General features: G+C 37.8%; 2 protein-coding genes across 3 annotated transcripts; one reads left to right on the top strand and one right to left on the bottom strand.

Annotated features, from left to right (window-relative positions):
* The first annotated feature begins 2,920 nt into the window (after window positions 1–2,920).
* Window positions 2,921–10,422, top strand: LOC134543319 (large ribosomal subunit protein eL43). The gene is made up of 3 exons (XM_063388262.1): window positions 2,921–3,010; window positions 6,340–6,468; window positions 10,234–10,422. Exons 1-3 carry the CDS (start codon window positions 3,008–3,010, stop codon window positions 10,378–10,380), a joined length of 279 nt encoding a protein of 92 aa, XP_063244332.1. The 5' UTR covers window positions 2,921–3,007; the 3' UTR covers window positions 10,381–10,422.
* A 3,638-nt stretch (window positions 10,423–14,060) lies between these two features.
* LOC134543318 (neuropeptide CCHamide-1 receptor-like) lies at window positions 14,061–24,857 on the bottom strand. 2 transcript variants are annotated; one of them, XM_063388261.1, is made up of 5 exons: window positions 24,770–24,857; window positions 22,999–23,515; window positions 21,219–21,443; window positions 18,399–18,622; window positions 14,061–16,817 (listed from the first exon to the last, which is right to left on the bottom strand). In XM_063388261.1, the coding sequence occupies exons 2-5, from the start codon at window positions 23,494–23,496 to the stop codon at window positions 16,631–16,633; spliced, it is 1,134 nt and encodes a 377-aa protein (XP_063244331.1). In that variant the 5' UTR covers window positions 23,497–23,515; window positions 24,770–24,857; the 3' UTR covers window positions 14,061–16,630. The 2 variants fall into 2 exon arrangements, with proteins under 2 accessions (XP_063244331.1, XP_063244330.1); XM_063388260.1 differs by having other exon boundaries at window positions 22,999–23,541; window positions 24,770–24,846.

Below are 24,857 nucleotides of genomic sequence, written 5' to 3'. Positions count from 1 at the left end.
AAGACCTATTAGGTACTGTAAAAACTGGGGTTGAAATTTAAAATAAATACTAGCGACCCGCCCCGGCTTCGCACGGGTGTAATGCTGATACTAAATACCACTTACTAATTATAAATTTAAATATAGACTAAAAACAAAAGATAATCAACAAATATCAACAACAAAAGGTACATATTCTATTCAGTTCTTTTTTGAACTTAAATACCTTACCTCAAACTCGATTTTCGATAGTTGAATAAAAAATATTTTACTTACTATTCGTTCGACTAAAAACAAAAGATAATCAACAATTATCAACAACATGTAAGCGCAAAAAAATGTTTATTTACGACATCACATTAGAAACCTCTAAAATTATAAGTGTTTCTCTACTATATTATGCATATATTATACATATAAACCTTCCTCTTCAATCACTCTATATATTAAATAAAACCGCATCAAAATCTGTTGCGTAGGTAGTTATAAAAATCTAAGTATTCATAGAGACAGACAGACAGCGGGAAGCGACTTTGTTTTGTACTATGTAGTGATATATACAAGTTTGTTCCAATTTATTTTATACCATTTTAATGATATCCATAGCCTTGATAAAAAGCAAATTTTTTTATACGACCACGAATTAGTGCTGCGAACGGATTCGATGGTGTGCCTACTATCTACTCTTGTTTTTTTTCCACCCCTTGTAGTTATTTTGGTCGTATCAAGAATATATTTAGACAAAATCTTTTGGTATTACTCCAACAAGATATAATACGTTCAATTGGAGGCGATATTTGTCATATCATTGGAGTTATAGCTATTTTTATGTTTTTTTTCTTTCAAAAAACCTTTCCTATTTCTCTTTTTTTTGTTGTTGTGTTATGTCCATTAACGAACTCGTCAATCTTTTGAGTTGACGTTGGTTATGTGATATGACCATGAGACGAAAAACTGTATAAATATTTTCCGGAAGTAGCGGCATGGAAACGTCTACAATAGATAGTATCTCTTCGAAAAATACCTAAAAGGATTAGCAAGAAATGCTTTGTACGTACTACATACATTTAAAATCACGAACATATTTTACATACTTTATATGTTTGTTTATTAAATGGGATTCAACACCTAATTTTAGAACCTATTCATTTTGTTCATCCCTATGCGACATGCAGCCCGCACGAAGAACAACTCCACTAGCTCAGAAGGTTCCACGCTCTTAACGATGACCCGTGACCCATGAACCGGATCTCAGACGGTTCCGAATGAGGTTAGGATGGAATGACCGAGAAACGCGTAGTCGTTAGAGTAGGGGCGTATATAAACCTCTTGGCAGCTCTGAGCTGCACGGCTCTCTAACCGACCGACTGCCTACTCGCGACAGGTCAAATTGCAGCTCTATCCCTTCCTGAGTGTGGCCTGAGCCACCAACTTACGGTTAGTCATTTTAAATTAATTAACTCGTGTAGCTCCTGAAGCATAGATGCTGGAGCTAGGATTTTGCAAAGACAGACTGGATAATTTCACAAACTACCGACAGCATTTTACTGGCGACAAGCAACCTGATGCTCTATCTCATCTAGTGTGAGATTCGACGACCCAGCTAGCGATTTATTAACATAATCAAACTAATACTAGTATTTTATACTCGCTGAACACATTCTTACTTTCTAGCTATAAGCACATGCGCTGACTAGCAGCTTGCAGCGCGACGAGTACTGTTACTCGACACCAGGGACGCACATGTCACTGGTACACATCCAGATTCGCACAAGCAAAGCTCTAATAGCCTCCCGACCCCAACATGGTAGAAAGATTCTGCCCCAACCAACTATCTTCTTCCTGGACCATCCTTATCGTCCTGAACCGACCTGCTGAGTGCTTGCACTGTTTAACACCGCACACATGAGGCCAGGGCTTTCCCTGTGTCTATGCAGGTTTTACCTGGGCACAACCTAAATAGTTATAGACTAAAGTTCAATTGCTGCCATGGCTGGCCAATCTCCGAGCACAGCACATGATACATGCTACTCTTTCTGCAGGGATGAAACCCACCATGATTAGGCATAAAAGCTTCGACCTGGGATGCACCTAGAGTCTTCCCTAACCCTGTTATCTCCAAAAAATACACTTAGGTAGTTTAAGTTAGGTTAGGAAAAAAAATTAGCTGCACAGCACAATTACTACGAAACTGACTGAATGCAAAACCTTCACACTGCCGCTGTTACCTGTTCCTGTGATGTCATGCTGCCGAAGCTTTCGCCACCGCCCAAGGCTGACATCATGTAGCTGCAGTGGTAAGAAGCACCGCTCCCTAGGTAGAAAATTTACGTAATACTGGGGGTGTGTTTTTACCCCGGAAGGTTAGACTCGCGGGGCGAGTAAGCTGAGACGACACTTGGTGTTTTTGGAGTCTATGGACCATGAAAACAAACCTATATAAAAATTTTCCAGAAGTCGCACCATGGTAATGGCTACAATTGATAGTATTTCTTTGAGATATACCTAATTAACATAAACAAATAAACACACAAACAAATTAAGACTTAAGCATCTGAGGCCAGTGATATTGTTGGCAGGCGCATGCCGCCAACATGGGACATGGCGGACATTACTTGAACCTGAGCTTTAATACTACCCAAGGTAGTGGGATGTATTGTTTAAGCAATAATGCAGTTAAATTAAACATTCAATTACATTATACGTTCAATTAAAATTATACAATGAAAGCTTCTAATGTATGTAAAAATAACTTTAAATACTCGAAAAGCACTGTGAACATTACTTGAAATGGTTCAACTTTGTTATTGTCTGTGAACCTTTTATTACTTCATTTATCTAGACTTTTTCATTGTTTATTATATTTTCTTAATATTACAACAAAAATTTGTAATTCTATATTAATATATTTGAGTATGACTTATGTGATTTCGGAAAACAGCCAAAGTTTTATTTCCGGTTAGTCACTATTACCTTTCCTATTTGTTGATATTTCATCAAGGCGTAAGGTCGGCACATTTCTTGCAACATGGTAATTTGAACATTTTAAGATTATTTTTCATTTAAATGTAGATTGTTGTAGTTTAAGAATTACAATATATTTTTTTTAACTCTTAAGTGTCAATGTGCATTTTAAGTTCTGTCATACTGAAGCACGTGTATTTTGTTTAAAGATGGTTTCATTTTCACTTGAAATTTGATTTCGCTTGAGAAAAACTCAATACATGGGAGACATTTAAAAATTGACTTACAATATAGTTATATCTTATTCGTAACTTTTGAATGTAGATATTGAATGTTGGGTGTTTTATGTTTTTGAGGTTAGGTTACTTCATTGGAAATTTTCTTTGTGTTAAGTACTCATTCTACGACACTTATCCCTAATTACGGGTAATTCTGAAGTGGAGCTACTTTTCTGAATTGAAAGAACTGAAATGTTTGTTTTCTAACATGTTTTTCAAACATTCTCCAAGATGACATGATACTCAAGTAGTTTATCATCTAACAATTTGTTAGTTCACATATTAGAAATATTGTTAAATTGTGAGAATGACCGGTTAGGTAAGGTTCACTAAAAATATTTTACTATAGTTTGGACGGTGGATAGGTTAGCAATTTTTAAATATATTTTAAATTGTAGCTAACTTAATGTATCCAACCATCATTTTTAATTAAAACTCAATCATAATACGCTATACTGGGAAACGAGGAAACTTATTACAAGAAGAAAAAAGTAAGGGAAATAGTGACTTCATAGGGAGGACAATGAGGTTGGAATAGAGTGGGATTTCATATTAAGGAAAAAATTGACTTTACAGTGTTGTGTGGTTGTTTCTATGTTTGGGAAGTAGTTATTTTCGTATTATAAGTGTTTTTGGAACATATAATCACACAAATTTGCTTGTTACTTGTTAATCATCACTGGTAAGTACTGAAAGCATTGCTATAAAAAATTATTTTTCTGCTTGTTTGCCGTTTTTGCGGAAAATTACACCTCTTCTTTGCTTTTTGAGTTTGTGGCAGTAATTGAAGTTACAGTCTGTGTGTAATATGTAATGTTTGTTGTTTGAATAAAGAAAGGTTATGGAAAATTAAGAAATATCTGCAATGAATAAATACATTTAAATTGTTTATAAACTATGTTGTGATTTGATTGAAGAGGAACAATTAGAGGTGAAATTACTTCCAAATATAGGTCAGTCGGATATGTACAATCTTATGCATGGAAGAATCAAGCATGTATGTTGAGTGGACGTGTTGTAAGGGTTAGGTCAATTGTGAAATTTAATACGTTAGGTTAGTACTTGTTTGAATAATGAAAATTAGGTATGTATAAGTTTTGGGCATTTGATGTATAAAACAACCATACGAGAAGCATGGTTTTGGTTTTCAAAAATATACTTTATTAAATGAGGATAGTTTACAGAGGCCGTGGCCAAGAATATATACAATAAGAATAGTAATAACAAGAATAACAATAACAATGAAAAGCAGCAACACGAACCTTGCGTAGCACCTACAAACAGCAATACCAAACTATAAAGTCTCTTGCCAAAGGAAAAGTAGAATCAAGCAGGAAGAATACACAAGCAAAAAAAAACACTATACAGGGACATAAACACTAGGGGAAACATAGAGTAATAAACCCCCCAAAGCAAAAAAAAAAAACCAAAGTAAAAAACCTCCGGAATAAGCATGGAGTGCCCAAAGAATTCCTGCCACTTTCAGTGTTTGACCCTGGGACTTAATGCCATTTTAAATGTTAACTTTAGCAGGAATTGCAGCTTCTTGAATTGTAATGGCTATTAATTGGGAATTATCAGGGAATTGACAGGCTCTTTATCCTTATCTTCTCTGGTCGTGGAGAATATAGTGTTTCTCCCCAGCTTTGAGATGCTCAGCCTGGTACCATTACACAATCACGGTGCATCAAGGTTACGTTTCAGCAAAACTGTGACACCAACCTGGCCATCTTAGTGAGGTCAGGGTTAAATATCAGACAAGTGTCATTACCAAAACTTTCAGGAACAAAAAATCTATTTTTTCAATTTTTCCATACTTGCATCCCTATATTTCTCGTTATATTATCTTTAGGGGAAAGCCCTTTTCATTAAGTATTACCGTCTAAGATTGGCTGGCGTGTATTCACATACTGGCTTTTTCAAACACGTTCTAAGTTTGCTTCTTGCTCGTGCATCATATTTAAAAAAAGTAATTTCTGCAAGTGTGAATAGTGTAAACAATTTTAAAGTGTTTTAAATGTTATTCTTAACATTGCAATTTGTTTCACTTTATTTGTGATTGTGTAGTTATGTGGGGAAAAAAATGCTTACAAATTTTATTATTATTTCAATTTTTAAAAAATAAAAGAAGCCATTTGACCACATGTTTACATTTTTCAAAATGAACTTTTTAACTATGTATACAATTACTGTTGTTAACCTGTAGCAGCAAATTAATGTTGCTCTTTTTCTAGGACTTTGAACAGTTAGCTTGTAGAAGTACCCCTTTGCCTGTTACCCCTTGTACACGCTTGTTTAATGCAAATAATAAAATGCAGGTAGATGGATGTGTCCTCTGCAATTGCTTTGCTTATGCTCCTTAAGCAAAATGGCACAAAACAGGTCTTACTATATGGTTAATCAGGTAGATTTTTTTTTTATTTCCCTCCCCCCTCCCCCACCTAATGAATATTGTTTAAAAATTTAAATTTTTTTCTTAATTTAATTTTTAATGCCTAATAGGTGATGTTAAACACTTTCAGCTACTTGTGTTTTAATTTTTACAATTTTTTATTCATGGTAATATTTTGTTTAATGTAAGTTTATTCTCATTTTCTTTTGTTGTTGTTTGCATTTAGGATTTACTATCAATTTACTTTGTCATGTCAAATAAATAATATATGTTAAAAATGAGATAATGTTAAAAAAAATTTGTATGATTCCTGCCTTGTTTAGTGATTACTTTGTGAGGAAGGCTTGTCGAGGTTTTGCTGGCTGTGTTGGTCGTGTGCAAGGGAAAGTGCTAGTGTTGCGTTGGCAATGGGTAGGGACCGGAAAAATTCGCGGATTCAATGACCTCTAGGATAGCCTCCATTATCCTCTGCACTTCTCAAGTAAAACACGCGTGTTCATTGGTTACTAAATTGTGAGTCGTTTCCACTGGGTGATTCGACGCTTCTTTGGTCGATAGTCACTCATTGGCCCAGAGAGCTCCAGTTAAACTGCGAGCTAATAGCAGAACCAGCAGAATTATACACATGTTTAAATTTCAGCCTATCACGAAATGAATCCGCGAATTTTTCCGGTCTCTAGCAATGGGACCGGGAGTGGGAGGGTCTGAGTGTCCGGTGTGTCGCAGGCCAAGCGCACCAAGAAGGTCGGGATCGTGGGGAAGTACGGCACCCGCTATGGAGCCTCCCTCAGGAAGATGGTGAAGAAGATGGAGATCACACAGCACTCCAAGTACACCTGCTCCTTCTGCGGCAAGGTGGGTCCGTGCCGGAGCACTCTGGTCGGGGCGTCCAAGCCCCTAACTAAACTGTAACGGTAACGTGGGTCACAAAACTGTTATTCACGACATTCTGAAAATTTTAACAGCGCTATTTATTATTTTAAAGATTTTCGTGGAACTACCCCATTGCTGGTTTGTCACTATCCATCACCTCTGGCTAGCTCAAATTAGGTTATGAGTGGAACATACAGAATGCAGGTCACGAAGGAAGAAGAAATTTATAAACGGTGTTCGATGTATTGCCTGTTTTATTTATTTATGTAAATTTTATACTATATTCCGGACAGAGCGCACAAAAAAAGTTGAACTGTTCATCAAAAATATATATGACACTGAGCCATTGCCACGGCCTGCTTGGTCCGCCGCCCGAACAACGACCGCTCGGCCTGGCATTCGGACAATGACTGAATTTTACAACCTTCCTCTCCCTTGTGCGGGCATTTGTCCTGGGCTCGCCGACGAAATTTTCAGCCAATCACGGCACATGGTAACAGAGGCTTCCACTAAATGCTTACTTCTGTTCCCACGAGACAGAGATTTTGTATCTTTCTTGCACTCCCATGACCGTGACTCACACGCCTAGCATGTGAAACAAAGCCTCGGTCGTGGAAAATATGAAGGAAAATCACGTCAGCGTGCCTTCCCACACAAAGAAGCCAGCAAAAAAATACTTGAAATATAAATTTACGAAATTTAAAAATAAAAATAGTAAACCCGATGAAACACCTTACGTCTAACTTTGAAAAAGAAAAAAAAAACTTTACATCATTTGAAAACCTAACCTGAAATTTGACAAAAAAATTTATAATAAAAAATTATTACTGGATTGCATTAGGAAGGCTGTAATCTGGGTTGTTACAGGTTTTACTGTAATTGGCTGTCATAGAGAAACGCAAGAATGAACAAGAAAGGTGAACACGCGAACCCTCGGAAAACCAGCTGAAATCAGCCAAAGTCAAATGTTTAACACACAGATAACAGAGAAGTCAGTGGAAGAAATTAGTTTGAAAAAAATATCTGGGCTGATGCTATTTACTTTATAGATGATTAATTTTTTATTAGAATTATAATATCTATTGAAAAAAAATCATTAATATTAGTAGCATTCGGGATAATAGTCTAATACATTTCTAACAAAAATGAAATTTATTTGTGCGGTTAGAACCTGCACTACATAAGTATTCTCCAATGTAAGTCGGACACACTGTCGGCTACGCCACTGTGCACCAAACGCTGTCACAGTGGCTTGTGAGCACACGGGTTCGTCCCTGCTGCACACCTGAGACACCTGCTGTGGTCCGCCAGGCGAGCAGCAGAAGCTCACGGACAATATGATACATTGACACATAGGAAAACCGTTCAGCATGTGGCAGGATTTACAACCGAGTTAAGTGCAATCTAGCTTATCAAGTTGGAAATGGGACACAAAAGCACTGCTTTATCAACCATTGCTTAATCAAGTAGTAGATGTTTAAGGATTCATTGTGCGTGTAAATACGCTTGATAATTGATAATATTTATTGTCATTAGACACAGGGTGCAATAGACATTGTCATTGAAAATACATAATAATATATAAATACACATTTTTAAGTTTAAAGAAAAAACATCTTAACAATAATAGTATAATTTTACACAAACTTAAGGTCATTAAAATTTTAATTGTTCCATTCCTCTAGTGAGTATAAAGGATTGGATATGAACCATTGTTCTAAAGATTAGAATAGATTAGATAGATTAGAATAGATTAGGATTAGATTAGAATAGAATAAACACTACTCAATGTAGTAGTATCTGCCAAATAAGTCCCCAATTGTATTTTCTATTGGTGTCTATCAGTAATCAGGAAATGAGTAAACTTTTAATTACTTCATAATAAGTTTTGCAATATATATCACTCCTTATGTTACTTTTCACAGATTATTCACTTAATTTTTTTTTTTACTTTATATTTTTGTCCCTTGCAAATTAATATTTACAGATATTTAATTTAGATAAATATTTTTATATTGTGATAACTTTAATTTTCTCTTCATTGTAACATATCACAAAACATAGTCGAACAAACATGTGGTCGAGAAATGTTAAATGGCAGACAGTTCAAGTAAAGGGTATGCCATGGCATTTCTGACCTTTCAATATACCAAACTCATTTACCTGTAGGCTGTAACTTATGTAATTGCATGAAATAATGCCCTAGGATATTTTTTTGATCTGTTCATTAAAAGCTCTGATGTGTCGTTTCGCCATACATAATGTGTGGTGTTTGCCGTAGGATGTCCTTAATTAGTTTATTAGTGAAGTGTAATATATATGGAAACATCACTAACTATTTATTAATGTTTTTTTATATTTCATTATTAGGACTATAATTATACAATTTTAGTGGTATTTACTAGAGGAGTTTTTTGATGCATGAGATAGTGTTTCTGTTCACATACTAATGCTTTGTAAGGGCAAGAGATAGGGACTGAAAAAGGTTACTTTATTTCAACGGCTGGTAAAGACTTAACAATTTTTTGTAGCTTGTTGCAAATTTGCTTTCAACTATTCAGAGCACACACAATAGATTTTTCAACACTGTAATGAGTGACTTATCTCAATGGTTCTAAATTGATTTGTAGTCATTCTTTGAAACCGATGGTTTCACTAGAAAAAAATAATATGTTTATTCACTCATGTAAACCTAAAGCTTTCAGTTAAATTATTAACTGTGACTGGCGAAGAAAATTTTCAATTATGTGCAATAGAAAATGGTTACGACTTGAAAAATAATTTGTAAAGTGTAAGCGAGCAGTTTAGTAATCAATTTTTGGGTCCATAGTTCGAGTGTATTTGGCTAATCGAACTATAAACATTTACTCAATTTTTTTTGATGTGACGTCTAATAAATTGATGAACGCCGGCTGCACCGCATGAAAAAGTGTCCCATTAAGCTCATTGTACGCTTGTGCCGCATCTATCTCTCTTCTACTCAATTTGTAAAGTGTAAGCGAGCAGTTTAGTAATCAATTTTTGGGTCTATAGTTCAAGTGTATTTGGCTACTCGAACTATAAACATATGGCTCAATTTTTTTTGATGTGACAATGTCTAATAAATCGAACGCCGGCTGCACCGCACGAAAAAGTGTCCCGTTACGCTGTGTCCCATTACGCTCATTGTACGCTTGTGCCGCATCTATCTCTCTTCTACTCAATTGGAACAACCATCGATTTGACTTTTTCGAGGCACATTAAACTTGAAACACTCCCATTCGTTTCCTACTTTTCCTATCATTGTCCTATCCTTAACAGAATAACACAGATTGGAGGAAGTTAAATAGCAAACATGTATAAAAGTTATATTTAAAATACTCTTCGTTAAAGTAATAAACATATTTGAATTAATGAGTGCAAATAAAAGTAAATTTATCAATTAAATTGTAGATATCATTTCACTCCATCTTTGTATCCATAAAAAATTGTGATAATTCAATAAAAGTGATTCAATTTTATTCATAAAAGTATGCAATCATTTCATCAATGTTTTGTTATGACGTTGCCACGTTAAACTATCGTCCGTAAACCAATTTTACAGACAACCAATTTATTATTATTATTTTTTTAGTTATTAAAATGTTAGTGTTTTTTTGTCTGTCATTTGTGTATAAGTTATGGATTGTGGCCTAAAAAATGATTAGGTAGTTGGCATGGAAGCAGGGTTTGGCGAGTTCTGTCTGTCGTGAGCCACGGATGTTGCAGGACGCGATGAAGCGCAGCTGTGTGGGCATCTGGTCGTGCAAGAGGTGCAAGCGCACGGTGGCGGGGGGAGCCTGGGTCTACAGCACGACGGCCGCGGCGTCCGTGAGGTCGGCCGTGCGTCGCCTGCGCGAGGTCAAGGAGCAGTAGGCTCGCCCGCTCCATGTTCAATAAACGCCGTTGTTCACATCACGCTCTTGTTTGTCTGTCACTTGATTTCGAACCTGCGGCCGCCTCCGATCCTTCAAAGTGGGCAGCCTGGCATGCCCCTCTGCCATATCTACTGTAACTTGTGATACTAAAAGCAGATTTGAAGCTGCAAAAAAAAAGTCTTGGCTATTTATTGGAGAAAAAATGGTTTTGTTTGCTGAAACGTTTATAAAACTTAGATTTCCCTGGGGCGTGCAGTTTATTACGATTGAGTTGGAGAATCTAATATGTTCTGGTTTTCATATATTAAAGTGTTTATCATTAATTAAGTTTACATAATTATAAACATTTCAATCTGTGTAATTAATAATTGCCAGTAGTTACAGTTAGAAAAAAGAGAACACACATTATTTTTAAATTAATCAGTTATTTTTAATTATTCTGTGCTTAATATTCGAAATCGGATTCACATCTCAAATATTGCCAGGGATTCGAATTGAATTTGAACCGAACTGAAAATCAAGGATTCGCACATCCCTAAATATTATAATAACCCAGATGTTGGGCATATTACCCTCTTTATGAAAAGTGGTGTATAGTTCTGGTTTGGTTAGCAAAATGTATTTTCTGAAGGGATGAAAAATTTTAATTTTTATTCATGAAGAAATTTTGGTGGGAGAATCTGAGATGGAACACTATTACTCCGACTGACATAATGCACTGTGCCAATGAGACTTCAGCGTTCTGAGATAGTGGAGACCTCGTCGTTAAGTGCACATCACAGAGGAAGGCCTGCAAGGAGTGACAGATATGATGTGTCCACGGTTCCACTGCGAAATAACGAACTAGCCAGCATAAGAGCACATGGTGAGACCGTTTTTATAGCATCGTTCTCTCCAGCATTTTTAATTTAATATTATATTTCTGCTGGCTGACAGACATGGCACATTAGTAGTGCGTGCAAAACCAAACCAAGTTTTAGTTTGGTTTCACTTGTTAATAGGGTTTGTAGCTTCAGTTGAATTGCTTTGGTCACTTATTTTCTGCATTTTACATAACCCAGATGATATGTAAGTTTTCTCAGATAAAAAATCTAAGATCAAACTTTTGATTTACGGGTACTGCCTACTGAACTTCATACTTGTAATAAAATACAGTGGAATCCCGTAATTTAAATTTAAGTCCCAATTAGGTACCATTGAATGTAATGCAGTACTTTCCATCAAATTGCATTGGGGAAATTACTATCTTACAACTATTCACGTCTCGTATAGGTTGTAAAAACTTGTTTTTATTGATGTAAAACTCATTTAAGACGTTCTCACACAGTACAATTTCCCATTAAAAATCTTCAAATGTTTCATTCTTGCAATTTTCTTCATGAGATCTTTATTATTATTTCTCAGGTTGAAGTTACCTGAAAACTTTTTTTTTACATTGAAATCTATTATTTGTTACAAAATTACACGAAATTTATTTAATTAACAAATGATGAAGTCTTATGTGTCAACTCTCTTTCAGACATGTTTTCAATTACAGTCAAACCTCTATCTATCGAACTCGCATGTATCGATTGTCCGTGTTTATCGTATACTTTCTACGGTCCCTGCAAAATTGCCATACAACTAAGGTTTAAAAAGTCAGCTTGTACCGATGTTCGAATTATCGTTTTGTCCACATTGATCGTAAAAAATATGTGGTCCCGTCAATATAAATTATAATAGATGATCGTTTAACCACAAAGATTTTGCAGAAATAACCATTTCTTAGACAGAAACAGTCATAAAAACAGTAACGATTGTATACAGAAGTAGTAAAAATCACCTTAAATCTGCAGCCAAGTAATGGAGCACGTAAACATGAAGAAAAGACAAATGAACAAACACTTACCATGAAATATGTATGTACCATAACTACAGTACAAACCCAATTGTTATCTTACGATAATTACCATAAAAAGAACTATAGATTCTTTGTAGATACCATAATACTACAGAAGCACGATAGCTACCACATTTGCACTATAGTTACCGTAACAACCGAGATGTATATTTACCGTGATGGTAATGTATTTATTTATGACAAATTAAAATTAAAGAATATTATTGAAAAAAAAAAACATGTTAAGTTTTTATATGTACGGTTGGCACTTGTTGCGAAGAAATAATGCGATCTAAAAGAATGCAGTACTACTACGAAAAGTGAAAAAGGTACTCGTGGATTTTTAGGTTATGGCAGTCTTTCGTTTTTTCAGTAATATCTGCCGAAAATTAACAAGCATATCGGAAGTCGGCAGAAATGCTGATTCAACTAAATATTGGCAAAATCGGCTTCTTCAGTACAGCTCTACATTTGATGACATGAGTAAACATATTTCAGACTTCAGGATATTGAAAAATACTTTAATTTCCACGTAGGTTTATTGTGCGTATGTTTTTTTTTTTTTTTTGCAAGTGTAAATTGAATTAAGTAAAATGCTTCCATTTTTTTTTTTTCAGCTGATTAAACTTTAATGACAAGTAACTGATATATTTCTGACACTAATTTTGAGGTTGAAATATTTTTTTTCAAAATCTAAGAGTGAAGTCCACATCTATTGAATGTCTGCATCTACTGAATTTTTTTGTTGGTCCCCTGAAAAACGATAGAGGTTTGACTGTACCTGTTCTGTTACAACTGGTTGGCATCTTGTATAGTGTGTGCACATGTAGTTGAGTATCAATATTGATAGCTCGCCGATTAACATCAGCACGCTCACGGTTTCTCTTGCCAAGAAAACTATTTTTGATAGCCTGCAGCATGGTTGGAGTAGTTATCAGTAGGGACTGGAAAAATTCGCGGTTTCAATGACCACTAGGATAGACTCCACGATTCTCTATATGTACTCGGGCAACTATCCTATCACCTGGTCATTGGCTACCGACTTGGGACACCTGTTTACTGCGATTCTTATTATTCGATACTTCTTTTGTCTAGTGTTTGCCATTGACTCAGAGTCCTTCAGGTAAATTGAGGTCCAATCACTGACGCAGCATTAAGCTAAACGAGTTTGGCTTTCTGCCTGTCTCTAAAGGAATCAGCGAATTTTTCCGGTCTCTAGTTATCAGTACACTACGTTATTTCCATCTTGCATTTGGGTCACTTTTTTTTGGTGTCATTTTATTTCGATACAAAATTATTTTAAATTTTCGTAATAAATTATTTAATGTGTAAATTTTCTTTTGGAAATGTTTGAAAGTTCTCAATATTTTTATAGTTTTTGTTCAACCTTATAATACAAGTAATTATTTTTTTCAGTTAGAAATTTAAAACTATTTTTTTTGTGATCTGTTTTAGGTATGGCTTGAGTATTGAGGTGTATTTAGGCTAGTATACATTTAATTTTTCTTTATTGTAAAGTTAAATTATTTTTGAAGGAAAATTTTCTTGAAATGAGGTACATATATATTAGATGAGTTTTCCCCCAGTTTATACTTTCCTGAAATTTACATTTTTTCCTTCGTACCCCCCGAAAGGTGTAAATAGGGATTTTGCTGTTTTGTTTAGTCAAATTAGGTATATAATGCAATCATGACGAAGTACAAATTTTTCTTTGATTTCTATAACAAAGTTTTTTTTTTTTTTAAATAACATTGTTTCATAGGAAATTATTAAAATATAAAATGGAATGAAAATCACAGTGAACACAGAGTACCTCTTTAATGTTTGAATAACTGCATGGACTTTTACATAACAGTCTGCTTCTATATTTCATAATTTTTCTTAAAGATAATAGGATGTCAGTTGTATTTGAATTCAGTGAACTGCTATATCTATATTCTCTTAAAATATCCACCAATTTCTTCATAAGTTGTTCAGGAGTAATACATTCATGCGCATCTCTATTTTTTGGTATCAGTCTGGGGAACTGGTGAAAATGCCAACCAACCACTGAAAATTTTGGTTGATATTCATTCTAGAAAACATTTTGCTCTTGCCACCTCATGAGCTAGCTAACTTGAGAATAACACTTAGGTTCTGTGTTTTCAAAGCATGATTTGTAAACACCACAGTGCAAAAGTTAACAAATCGTAATAACCAAATGTGTTAACTAGGACACTGTTTAACTAGAATTATTGTAAATTTTTTTATAAGGGTCTAGTTTTATTCAACAAACACATGACACCAAAATGTTTGGTATGCTTCACCAAAAATTTAATTTTGATATGATACATGAAGTATTTACACAATAAATAAGCATATCCAGGACAGAATAACTAAAAAAAAAAAAAAAAAAAACATCAGAAATACAAATGGAGTTGATAATGTGAAAAGAAAATAAAAGTAAAAAAAAATGTTATGTTCATTTGGTCCATACACACAAATTACATTAATTTAATATAATATATTAAAAGATAACATTCTTATAATATGAGCTTGTGAGGTAAGTTTTATTAAAATTCTGATTAATTTCACAATTTCGATTGTTTTTCAGTGTTATGGTGTATTGATGTACTTTTGCTGTTAATTTGGTTTTGTCACAGTTCACCACAAAATCTTGTACCCAACAATTATAACATAAGTTTTAAACATGTCAGAATGCTGAGATTTGTTTGCTGCTGATGATTCTTCGATCCCACTAAGAAAAATGAACTCATGGGGGAGGAAAAAAATTTTTCTACAAAAACACTACCACAGTTTTCTACATGTTTTCTCCCCAAGCACTTGTAGGTCATGAACCTATCTAAGTGTTTTTATGATTACCTGTATTAAACCTGCTAATTTTTATTGGCATCTCACCCGTCATTTAGATATGTAATGCAGTCTTGGAAACTTTTAAGTTCTACATTGAATATGTATAACTTTTAATAGGTTAATTACACTAATAAGCTCCTGCAATTTCCTGCCGATACAAGCCATTGCATTAACTGTGCTTGCTGCTTTTGTTAACACATGTTCATGTAATAGGTACAGTGTTCTGCAGTTGTCTGGCGCTGCACACATTTGTGTTACTCATTGTAAAAGGAAGTCAATATGAAGTACACTGTGAGGAATATTCAAAACCATTATTAGTTAACATTTTTTATTTTCAATGAAAATCATTCCTTTAAAGCTGTGTCGTTATTCAATACTGACGGTCTCCTTAATTTCTATCTGTAGAAATCATCTCTTTGACAACTTATTTGTGAAGTTCAGACTTATTAAAAGATTGCGTAAGTGATGCTATCAAAGAGAATAATGAGACAAGGGCCTCTTTGCAGGGCAAGAGCCAGATGGCTAAAAGGAGCGTGAAGAATTGAGGTGGATAAAGCAGAGGAGAAACTGTAAAAGATGGACCTAAGGGGAATGGGAGAGGCTACGATCTAACCTTCAGACTGGAAACAGTTGTGAATGAGCAGTTTTTATACCAGGCATCTCTGAGAGAGCTTTGCACCCACAGACACTTTGCCCATAGTTTCTGTAAATTAAAAAAAAAGGATGGAGAGAAAAAAAACATTTTGTTGTGCATTACATTAGAATACTATGGAAATATATAACTTAAACCACTATTCTGCTTATTTTAAGGGTATTGGTGGATGAAATGTAAGGAGCCAAGTAATGCGCCCTGCAAGTGAAAATTCACCCCCTCTGAGAGCTAAGTGGAAGAAGCACTGATGGGGAATATCAAGGCAGCACCTGACCTTTGTGCACGCGAGAGTGTGGGCACGGATAATGTGTGGCAGTCGCAGGCCTAGCTACAAATTAAGAGGAGGGCAGATGACTAGGATTCTGAGTGTTTGGATGGAGTGTCTGCAATGTTAAATAATAGTACTCTGTTAAAATGTGTATCTAATGTATAGGGACCGGAAAAATTCGCGGATTCAATGACCTCTAGGATAGCCTCCATTATCCTCTGCACTTCTCAAGTAAACACCCGTGTTCATTGGTTACTAAATTGTGAGTCGTCTCCACTGGGTAGCTTGTGATTCAACGCTTCTTTGGTCGATAGTCTCTCATTGGCCCAGAGAACTCCAGTTAAACCGCGATCATATAGCAGAACCAGCAGAATTATACACATGTTTGAATTTCAGCCTATAACGAAATGAATTCGCAAATTTTTCCGGTCTCTACTAACTCTTTTAATATTTGTGAATTTAACGAATGTGGACTGCGTTTAAAAAAAAAAATAGAACTGATTAGGTATGTCAGGTGTGAACTGCAGTAGGTTATTTTATCGTTACAGTTATTATTTGTGTTGTCAAAAGTTGGGGTGAGTGGTTGGGGTAGCGTGTCACTCCTGTAGAACGGCCGACAATGTGTTGGGACTCGTGAGCCGCGCGGCGGGGCAGCTGCGAGCGTCGCGCTGGGCGTGCCGTGGCGACGACCACGTGGTGATTGTGGTTGTGGTGGTGAGGAGACCGGTCTCGTGGCGACCCAGCTTCCCCGTGGCGCGTCTACGCTGTCCGCATCGCAGGTACCTGCACAGATGCCGCACCGGTGCACTGATTCTGCCATTAGAGCTGTCCTTGTCTGGGTGTCAGGTTTGAGAAAACTTAGTAATGAAATGACATCGGAATCATTAAGAAATTTAAAAATTGAAATTTTTTTTAGAAAAAACATTGTACACTGAAGTGTAGCATGATCATAATCAGCAAATTTGCAAGAGCATCTGTATGGAGCGAGTGACTCGTGAAATTAGGTAGCTTTCCAAATCAGGTAACCTTAATTTAACTTGTGAATCTGGCAACTCCATCTAAACACACAATAAATATAGTTTATATTATTTTTAATTTAAATTACATAACTATTTTGGTTATACTAATTTTTATATTGAGTGGTGCCTACTTCACTACTGTAGATTTTTCATTTCAACATCAAATTTTGCAGTTAAGTAGGTTAGGTTAGCTATGATAGGTAATTCATAACCAATTGTTCAAATGCATTCAAAGTATTTTTAATGTAGTTAACCTAGCCTAACCGTCTACACTATTAAAAATATTTTGAATGTAGCCAACCTATTCCAACTGATAATTATTATAATTGCAATATAAAAAAGCTGTCTAACTACTCAAGAGTGGTACCAAACAACTTGAATGAGTAGAAATTGTCAGGGAGTAAAAATGCTACTTACAACTTTTTTTCAGAAAATATTTTCCTTTAGAATTACCAATAATTAATTTGAATGGGGTGAGTTTTACAGAGGAAAAACATGTAAGTGCAGGTGAAGTCGTTTGCTAGTGTTTCCTTCCGAGAAGAGAGTTAATCATGTAATTATTAATTTACTTTGGTATGAATATGTTTAAAGATTAAAATGGGACATTTGAAAGGCTTCAATTTTTTTTGTGTGTGGGGGGGGGGGGGGGTGTATTAGCATGGATTATATCCCAGTTAGATGGTGATTCGATAATGTTAAAAATAATAATGACCCATTTTAAGGCTATTCTAAAGCAGTTCTTGAGTCTTAAAAGTTATCTAACATGGTTTTTATTTTTGAAATATACAACTTTACAAAAAATAGTAGGTTATTTTTGTCATATGACCAGGTTATTTTATAAGTGATGTTTGTTTGGAGGGGAGTGACTCCCTCATCCCTCCAATAGGATAATAGCCACTGAGTTTCAGTTAGACAAACTTTTTTCTCATTGAAACAGTATTGTTGCTGACATTTAACAAAATTGTGTCTGAAAGTTTTTGTTTGTTACTATGAATTAACATATTTTAGTGGTGATAATGCATTAACTAGAAAAACCACGAGTCTGGAACTGTGCCCCCTAAGATATTATAAATTGAAAATCAAGGGTGCAAATACGTATGTAGTATTTGCAGAGGTGTGGGTGATCTAGACGAGGCATATCACTTGGCGGTCAAGGCCTTTATCCGTGCAATAAGCTGTAAACATTTTAGGATTCAACAAGTTTTCCTCAAAACGTAGTTGTGGTGTTAGTGTTACGTTTATCATCCTCGTTTTCACAGTTATGATTGCCTCTGCAGTTGGGATAGGGTGGGCCAGGCCCCGCTGGCCTCCTGGGATCTACGACTGTTGTGGTTGGTCGGCGCACCTGTCGAAGTGCTTGCGGAAGGCGCCGCTGACGCAGTACAGCGCGATGGGGTTGGCGCACGAGTTGGCGAAGCTGAGGCAGAAGCCCACCATGCGGAACACGTGCCAGAACAGGTTGTAGTCCTGCTCGGCGCGGGGGTTGTAGTAGAACCACAGCATGAACACGTGGTGCGGCAGGAAGCACACGGCGAACACGGCCACGAACACCAGCACCGTCTTGGCCACCTGCAGGGCAGATGACCACATGGTTGTTGCTGTAGCTCCACCCAGATGGACACTAGGTGGGACCATCTAGATAAAAGCCCTTATCACAAGAAGGAAGATTTTCAATGGCAGCTGGTGTGGATGGTTCTGTGGAAGAACCAGCAGAGCGCTGGCTGTTTTCATGGAAGTTCTTGTAATTGGTCATGTTCGAATTTCTGTGGAAAGTTTCGTATAGAAGGTGGACATTTTTAGCCATCCAATCTGAATGAAGTGGTAGTGTGAATCTAGTGTTTAAAACCATAATTTAATTTGGAGGGATTGAAGTTATCGTGATTATTGATTTGAAAATCTGTGAACGTTTGGTCTGTTGAAGCATTATGCAATGACTATGAGAAACATCCTCGTTTTATACAAACACAAATGCAAAAAGTGTTGGTGATCATTTGCATAATTTATGCCTACACCAGTCGCAAAGTCTGTGTGTGATAGTTTTGTCCATAGAAACATCCATACCGGCTGCCATGGAGGCTTAGCAAGTAGTTTTGCTGGAAACTTTTAGTGGAGTCTGTATGAAACCTTCCAGTGTGTGATACAGGCTTAAGACTTCTAGAGGATGCTAAATGAATTCATGTTTTGCTGCCAACTTGGCTGGATTCAAACGTGAAAAACTGACAATGAGCAGATGAATTCTTCAGAATGATTGCAGATACATCAGAGAAACTAACAATAAGGTTTTAATAGGAAAATATGTGTTTTAAAATAAGTTGTTTGAAGAAATTTTGCAAGAAATTACTGACAGCCGAGCCAAATTCACGGTTAACATTGAACAAATGGTTTTGACCGTGTAAAATCAAAACCCCTTTAGATTACTGCTAAGCGAAATGTGATGTGTCTTAAAGAGCAACAACACTTCTGGCGGCTTGTGCCATATCTGTTATCATGCAAATTACATTTTGATAAAACTTTGTGTTTCAAAAATATTCAATTCATTTATCAGTTTTAATTTGTCACAGGAATCAGTTCATTATGCTGGCTAGGGACTGTGCAAACACACTTGGTTACAATCCTGGCCTTTGAGTTTGAATGGCGTGCCGGGGGCTGTAGACCCACGAACACAGCTGTTCAGTTAGACTTGGACTAGCCTGGCACCCTCCTGAATAACTAGCAATCCAACACCAATACCATCACTAAGCCCACCCCAGGATTTGATGCCCAGACTCCAGGTGATGGCAACACACCATTAAACCATTTTAGAAAATTTAAGGTCATGTCTGGGGTTGAAATATCAAAATAATTGCAATCACTTAAATCAGAATCCCCTCAAATAGGGAAAATCTTGAAAATGGAGAAAACTCAGGTAATTGAAAATGTATCTTAAAATCCCTGGGAAATTCAGGAATAGTATTGGCAGAACTGATGTGGGCCTTCTTTGTTTGTGCTCAGCGCACCACCCATCTGGCTGTGTGATAACAGTTTTGTAGTGGAAGCTAGACTTCAAGAGGTCGGAGCGATAGGTCAAGGGAAACAGTTTTTGATCGATGAGAGGTAGGAGGCATTACATTAGACGTGGCTAGTGCGGCATACAATAGTTAAAAAGCCTCAACCCTGCATAGCTAAAATAGAAAAATTTATATGACATTGGTCTGTGTAGTTAAGGTGTAGATGGAGCCTAAAATATCACCTGGCGTACTCATAAAGGCAGGTTCCGAGCGATGGAGATAGCCCGGCCAGTCTCTAAACACTGCACTCCCAGCACCGGAGTGGGCACATGTGTTAGAATGTTAATACCAAACTGGATTGGTAATTTTTAATATCAGTATTGTCCTTTCTGTCTTAAAACCAGTCTGTATTTTAAACACTAATTCATGCCTAATGAGACACCAACTGTTTTAGTCACTGATTATAACAGATGTCAACAGTCGTACATCTGATCACCATAATGTAGTTACAAACATTTATAGTCAATTTGACATGTTACATGTGGTTGATAAGTATTTATATGTAGTTAGCTTGCAAGATTAGTAAACGACATACGAGAGGAAAAAAATTTTTTTTGTTGAGGTAGGGAAAACACTGGGAAATTTATTGTTTAGAGTACGAGTGAGAGAAGCTGGTAAATGGTTAATTAAAAGCATTCTTAGGGAACTGGCCTAGCATTCCTCAGTTGTAAACTTATCTCTTACAAAGTTTTTAGTTGGGTGGACCATGATCATATGCTCGATAATTCTGCAAACCCACTCCTCAAGCAGTGGCGGATCCAAGGGGGGGGGGGGGGGTGGCACCAGGGGAAAGTGCCCCCCCCCCCCCCCCCCCCTGAAAAACCAGTTGTCTGCTACATTAATATTGTCTACAAAAATGATTGTTTCTGAAACCAATAAAATATTTTAATATAATTAATGAATTTCTTGTAGAATCATAAGATCTGGTGGTTGGATGTTATTATGTGTAGTGTGAGTAGATTGAATACAAATTTAGTAATTTTAAGACATTTTTTTCTCTGGCTATTCTGAAATCTTAGAGTGCCCCCTCCGAGGTGAACCTCTGGATCCGCCACAGGACTCAAGCCTAGAAAAAGCTGGGCGTGAGAGTGTGGAACGAACAGAGATCAGATAATCACCTTCCGGCGGGCGCGCGCCTGGTGCGCCTGGGCGCGGCCCTCGCCCGGGATGGCGGCGGCACTGTGCAACAGGTGGCACGCCATGAGGGCGTAGCAGAGCGCGATGGCAGCGAGCGGCAGCAGGTAGTACACCAGGAACCTGCAGGTGACCACTGCCATCGGGTACAGCGGGCCCAGGTGCTCGGGGAACGGGTAGCACACCTCCAGTGTGAAGTCCTTAGACACCTGCACACCAAACAATTACCCAAGAGCTAAAGGGGTACACTTAAGGTTTGGCCTTCCAATCGGCCGGGTCTTCAATCAGTTTACATACGTGCGGAGAATAACATCGTCGCAACGTGGGCAGATGTTTGTGAACCGACAGTACTAACTCCTGGTGTGTGGGGGGAGAATCCAGGACAGGTTGAAATTTCTCATTTCAGAATGTCGCTCCAAACTGTGCATGTAAGTGGCCCCTAACATTTGACGACACCAGATGATGCTTCTATCCGCACATGCCACCATGTCACATCGCCGCATTGACGGGTAATATGTATCAGTGTACACAACCAGAATGTACCTCGAGTGCAGCACAGTGCAAGGCTATGTACAGCCGGCACAGCCACTGTCGCCCATGCTGCAATCGACGAGAGTTTTTTTTTTTGTATTAAATGTGTTATAATTAAAAGTGAATGTTTATTTTAAGCCACAGGCATTTTTTTAAAAAAATATTAAAAATTGTGACTTAGCATGATGATGCTCAAAACATAGCTTGAACTACTATGGAGTTCACTGCATGTTTTGTGTGGAAAGCTGGCTCCTAGTAGTGCGTAGCGACTAGGATATCCGCTAGTTTTAACATCAACCATCCCTGAGGCTAGGCATGTTTTGCACTGCTGGGCTTCTCAAATTTTGTTCATCACTGACCGTGTTTTGAGCAATAGTGTGATGTCGCCAGCAGTTTAACACAATCTTTTAGTGTCCCACACAAGAATTTTTGTTGTCGTACATAATTCATCTACCCGGTTGTGGAACGTGGCTCGCGCCTCACTAACAATCAACAAGTCTCAAGACTTTTCATAGCTACGTCAGCACAGGGCTGGGGATTTGGCGATCATAATAATATCAATGAGTTTAGTTACGGCCATGGACTTACAAGGCCTTTTCCCGTGTCCGATCCACATGGTCGTTTGCATTTTTAAAGTGATCCCTTCGACTTTCAGATGTTTGTAATGGTAGTTGTATTTCAGGTTTAAACACTTGGTCGTATTTTGCTAGCACTTACCATGGCACATTCTCATTTTATAGGTTAATTTGTTATCTGCGACAATAGACCCTGAGAAGAGTCTCAGTTCTAGGTGTGGACTTATTTGCAGGCCCTTATTTAATTAAGTCAACAACTTCTCGGCAGAAGGCAGCAGGTCATCACACTATTATGGCGAATAACCCCAGAAAAATAATACCTGTTCAATAATACAAAAATGAGAGAGCATGATCTCAGATTGAACAATTTTTTGGTTATAATTTTTTAAAATCTTTTATTACTAAAAATATCTATCATTATCAATTAAATCTCAATCATTTCAACAGGAAAAAATATTATTTGCAGCCAAGCAAAGACTATTCCAGGCATGTAATTCATGTTCTCTAACTAAACTTACATTTTATTAGTAAAATAAATAAAAAAAATCCCATAAATGATTTTGATGTGTTGGTATGTACTTAGTTTTGTTTTAGAAAAGGGATCTAAGAATGCAAGGCGATTCGAGGCCCGTGTATGCAAGTAGTGTGCAGCACCGACCTTGAACCGCCTGATGAAGGAGTTGGCGGCGGCAGGGGTGGCGCAAAGTAGGGCCAGCAGCCAGATGGCGGCGGCGAGACGCGGGGCGCGGGAACCGCCCCCGGTGCGCCGCCTCATGGGCGCCACCACCGCCAGGCAGCGGTCGGCACTGAGCGCAGTGAGCGTGAACACGGACACGCCGATGCTCACGTCCTTGGCGGCTTCGCTGAGCTTGCAGACGAACTCGCCGAAGGGCCACGACTCCAGGGTGTACACGGTGGACGTGAAGGGCACCGCCGCGAGGCACACCAGCAGGTCGCCCAGCGCGAGGCTGAGGATCTGCGTGTTGGGAGCGCTGCGCATGTCGGCGTGGCGCGCGAAGATGAGGACCAGGGTCCCGTTGCCCACCACGCCCACGGCGAACACGAGCGCGAACACGGCGGGGATCACGTACGTCTCCGGCCGCAGGCTGTACTCGGTGTAGGGCACCAGCGTCGAGGACTCGCTGCAGTTGTCCATGGACGGACCTCAGTTGTCCCTGGCACGAGCATCACCCAAAGTAATCTGTTTACATAACAGATGCTTGTTGACTGTATATTACCATGTTATGAATGGAAACATTAGAAAATATGCAGGTATCAATGATTTGCAGGAAAACAAGTGACAGAAAGATCTTTAGATGATGCGGTCGAAAATAATGCATTTCAAAGAAACCACGTGAGGTATCTGACATGGCCATGTTAAAGAACCATTTCAGCAGGGGCGCAACAACTAAATTTCCAAAAGGGGGGGGGGGGGGGGCCTATTGAAGCGGGGGTCCGGGGGTCCTCCCCCGGGAAAATTTGTATTTCAAGGTGGAAAATGGTGCTATTAAGCAGTTTTATTATCTAAAAATTGATTACACAGCATTTTGTTTGCCCTCGTTTGCCCCCACTTCAAGGTTTCAGAGGGGTGATACCCTTGGCCCCCCCCCCCCCCCCCCCTGTTGTTGCGCCCCTGCATTCCAGATTGCTCTGAAGGGAATCACATGGAAAAAAAGATATCAGGATGGCTGGATCCGAATTGTGCCCACAAGAGAGAGTATCCAGGTTTTAACGTCATTAGAAGTTCTGTATGTTTTCAAATTATTATTTTTTCAGTCGAATTCTGACTTATTCTGCATACAACGGCCATTCGCGTCTGACCTTGGTATCGTCCAATGAGCACACTAATGTGGCTTGATTGTGGTTATAAAAGCTGAGCCTAGCTATGGGTTATTCTTTCCGACACGGTATACATGAAGTAGAGCTCTAGGGACTAAATATATTGGCAGGCTCAGAGCCATTCACAAGGAATTTTAAGGTACATGGGTATACTTTTGGCATGCAGTTCTCCAATAGCAGAAGCAGCACAAAGATTTGAGAGTTTCGAATTTAATGGGTCTTGAAAGAAAAACTACTAATTTTTAGGTCACTAAAATCAAAGATATGGTTTTTACCCTATTTGTTTTCCCTTGTGAGTTTTGGCTCGCAGTTTAACTGGAGCTCTCTGGGCCAATGAGAGACTATCGACCAAAGAAGCGTCGAATCACAAGCCACCCAGTGGAGACGACTCACAATTTAGTACCCAATGAACACGCGTGTTAACTTGAGAAGTGCAGAGGATAATGGAGGCTATCATAGAGGTCATTGAATCCGCGAATTTTTCCGGTCCCTAGTTCGTATTATTCACCCACTATATTCACCAAGGTATCATTCGCTGTGCGAATTGCAAGCACGTGATGTCAACAGGGAAACGTGTCAAGTTAAATCACCTTCCTCCTGCTGAGGCGACGCCCGTGAGAGTGGAGCAGACTCGCGGTGTCATGTTATCATCGCAGTCTTCAGCCAGCAGTCGGTCGG

Source organism: Bacillus rossius, assembly GCF_032445375.1.
Source record: "Bacillus rossius redtenbacheri isolate Brsri chromosome 9 unlocalized genomic scaffold, Brsri_v3 Brsri_v3_scf9_2, whole genome shotgun sequence".
NCBI lineage: Eukaryota > Metazoa > Arthropoda > Insecta > Phasmatodea > Bacillidae > Bacillus > Bacillus rossius.
Note: the sequence above shows the minus strand (reverse complement) of the source record. Positions and strands in the feature narration are given on the sequence as shown.

What these genes read in the sequence shown, in the direction of transcription:
- LOC134543319 (XM_063388262.1), top strand. An exon ending in CCTGCTCCTTCTGCGGCAAG is followed by an intron (nt 6,469 to 10,233) that starts GTGGGTCCGTGC and finishes CGGATGTTGCAG; the next exon opens with GACGCGATGAAGCGCAGCTG.
- LOC134543318 (XM_063388261.1), bottom strand. Translation starts at nt 23,496, where the DNA reads ATGGACAACTGCAGCGAGTCCTCGACGCTGGTGCCCTACACCGAGTAC. An exon ending in CCTTCATCAGGCGGTTCAAG is followed by an intron (nt 21,444 to 22,998) that starts GTCGGTGCTGCA and finishes TTTGGTGTGCAG; the next exon opens with GTGTCTAAGGACTTCACACT. An exon ending in TTCCGCAAGCACTTCGACAG is followed by an intron (nt 16,818 to 18,398) that starts GTGCGCCGACCA and finishes GCATCTGTGCAG; the next exon opens with GTACCTGCGATGCGGACAGC.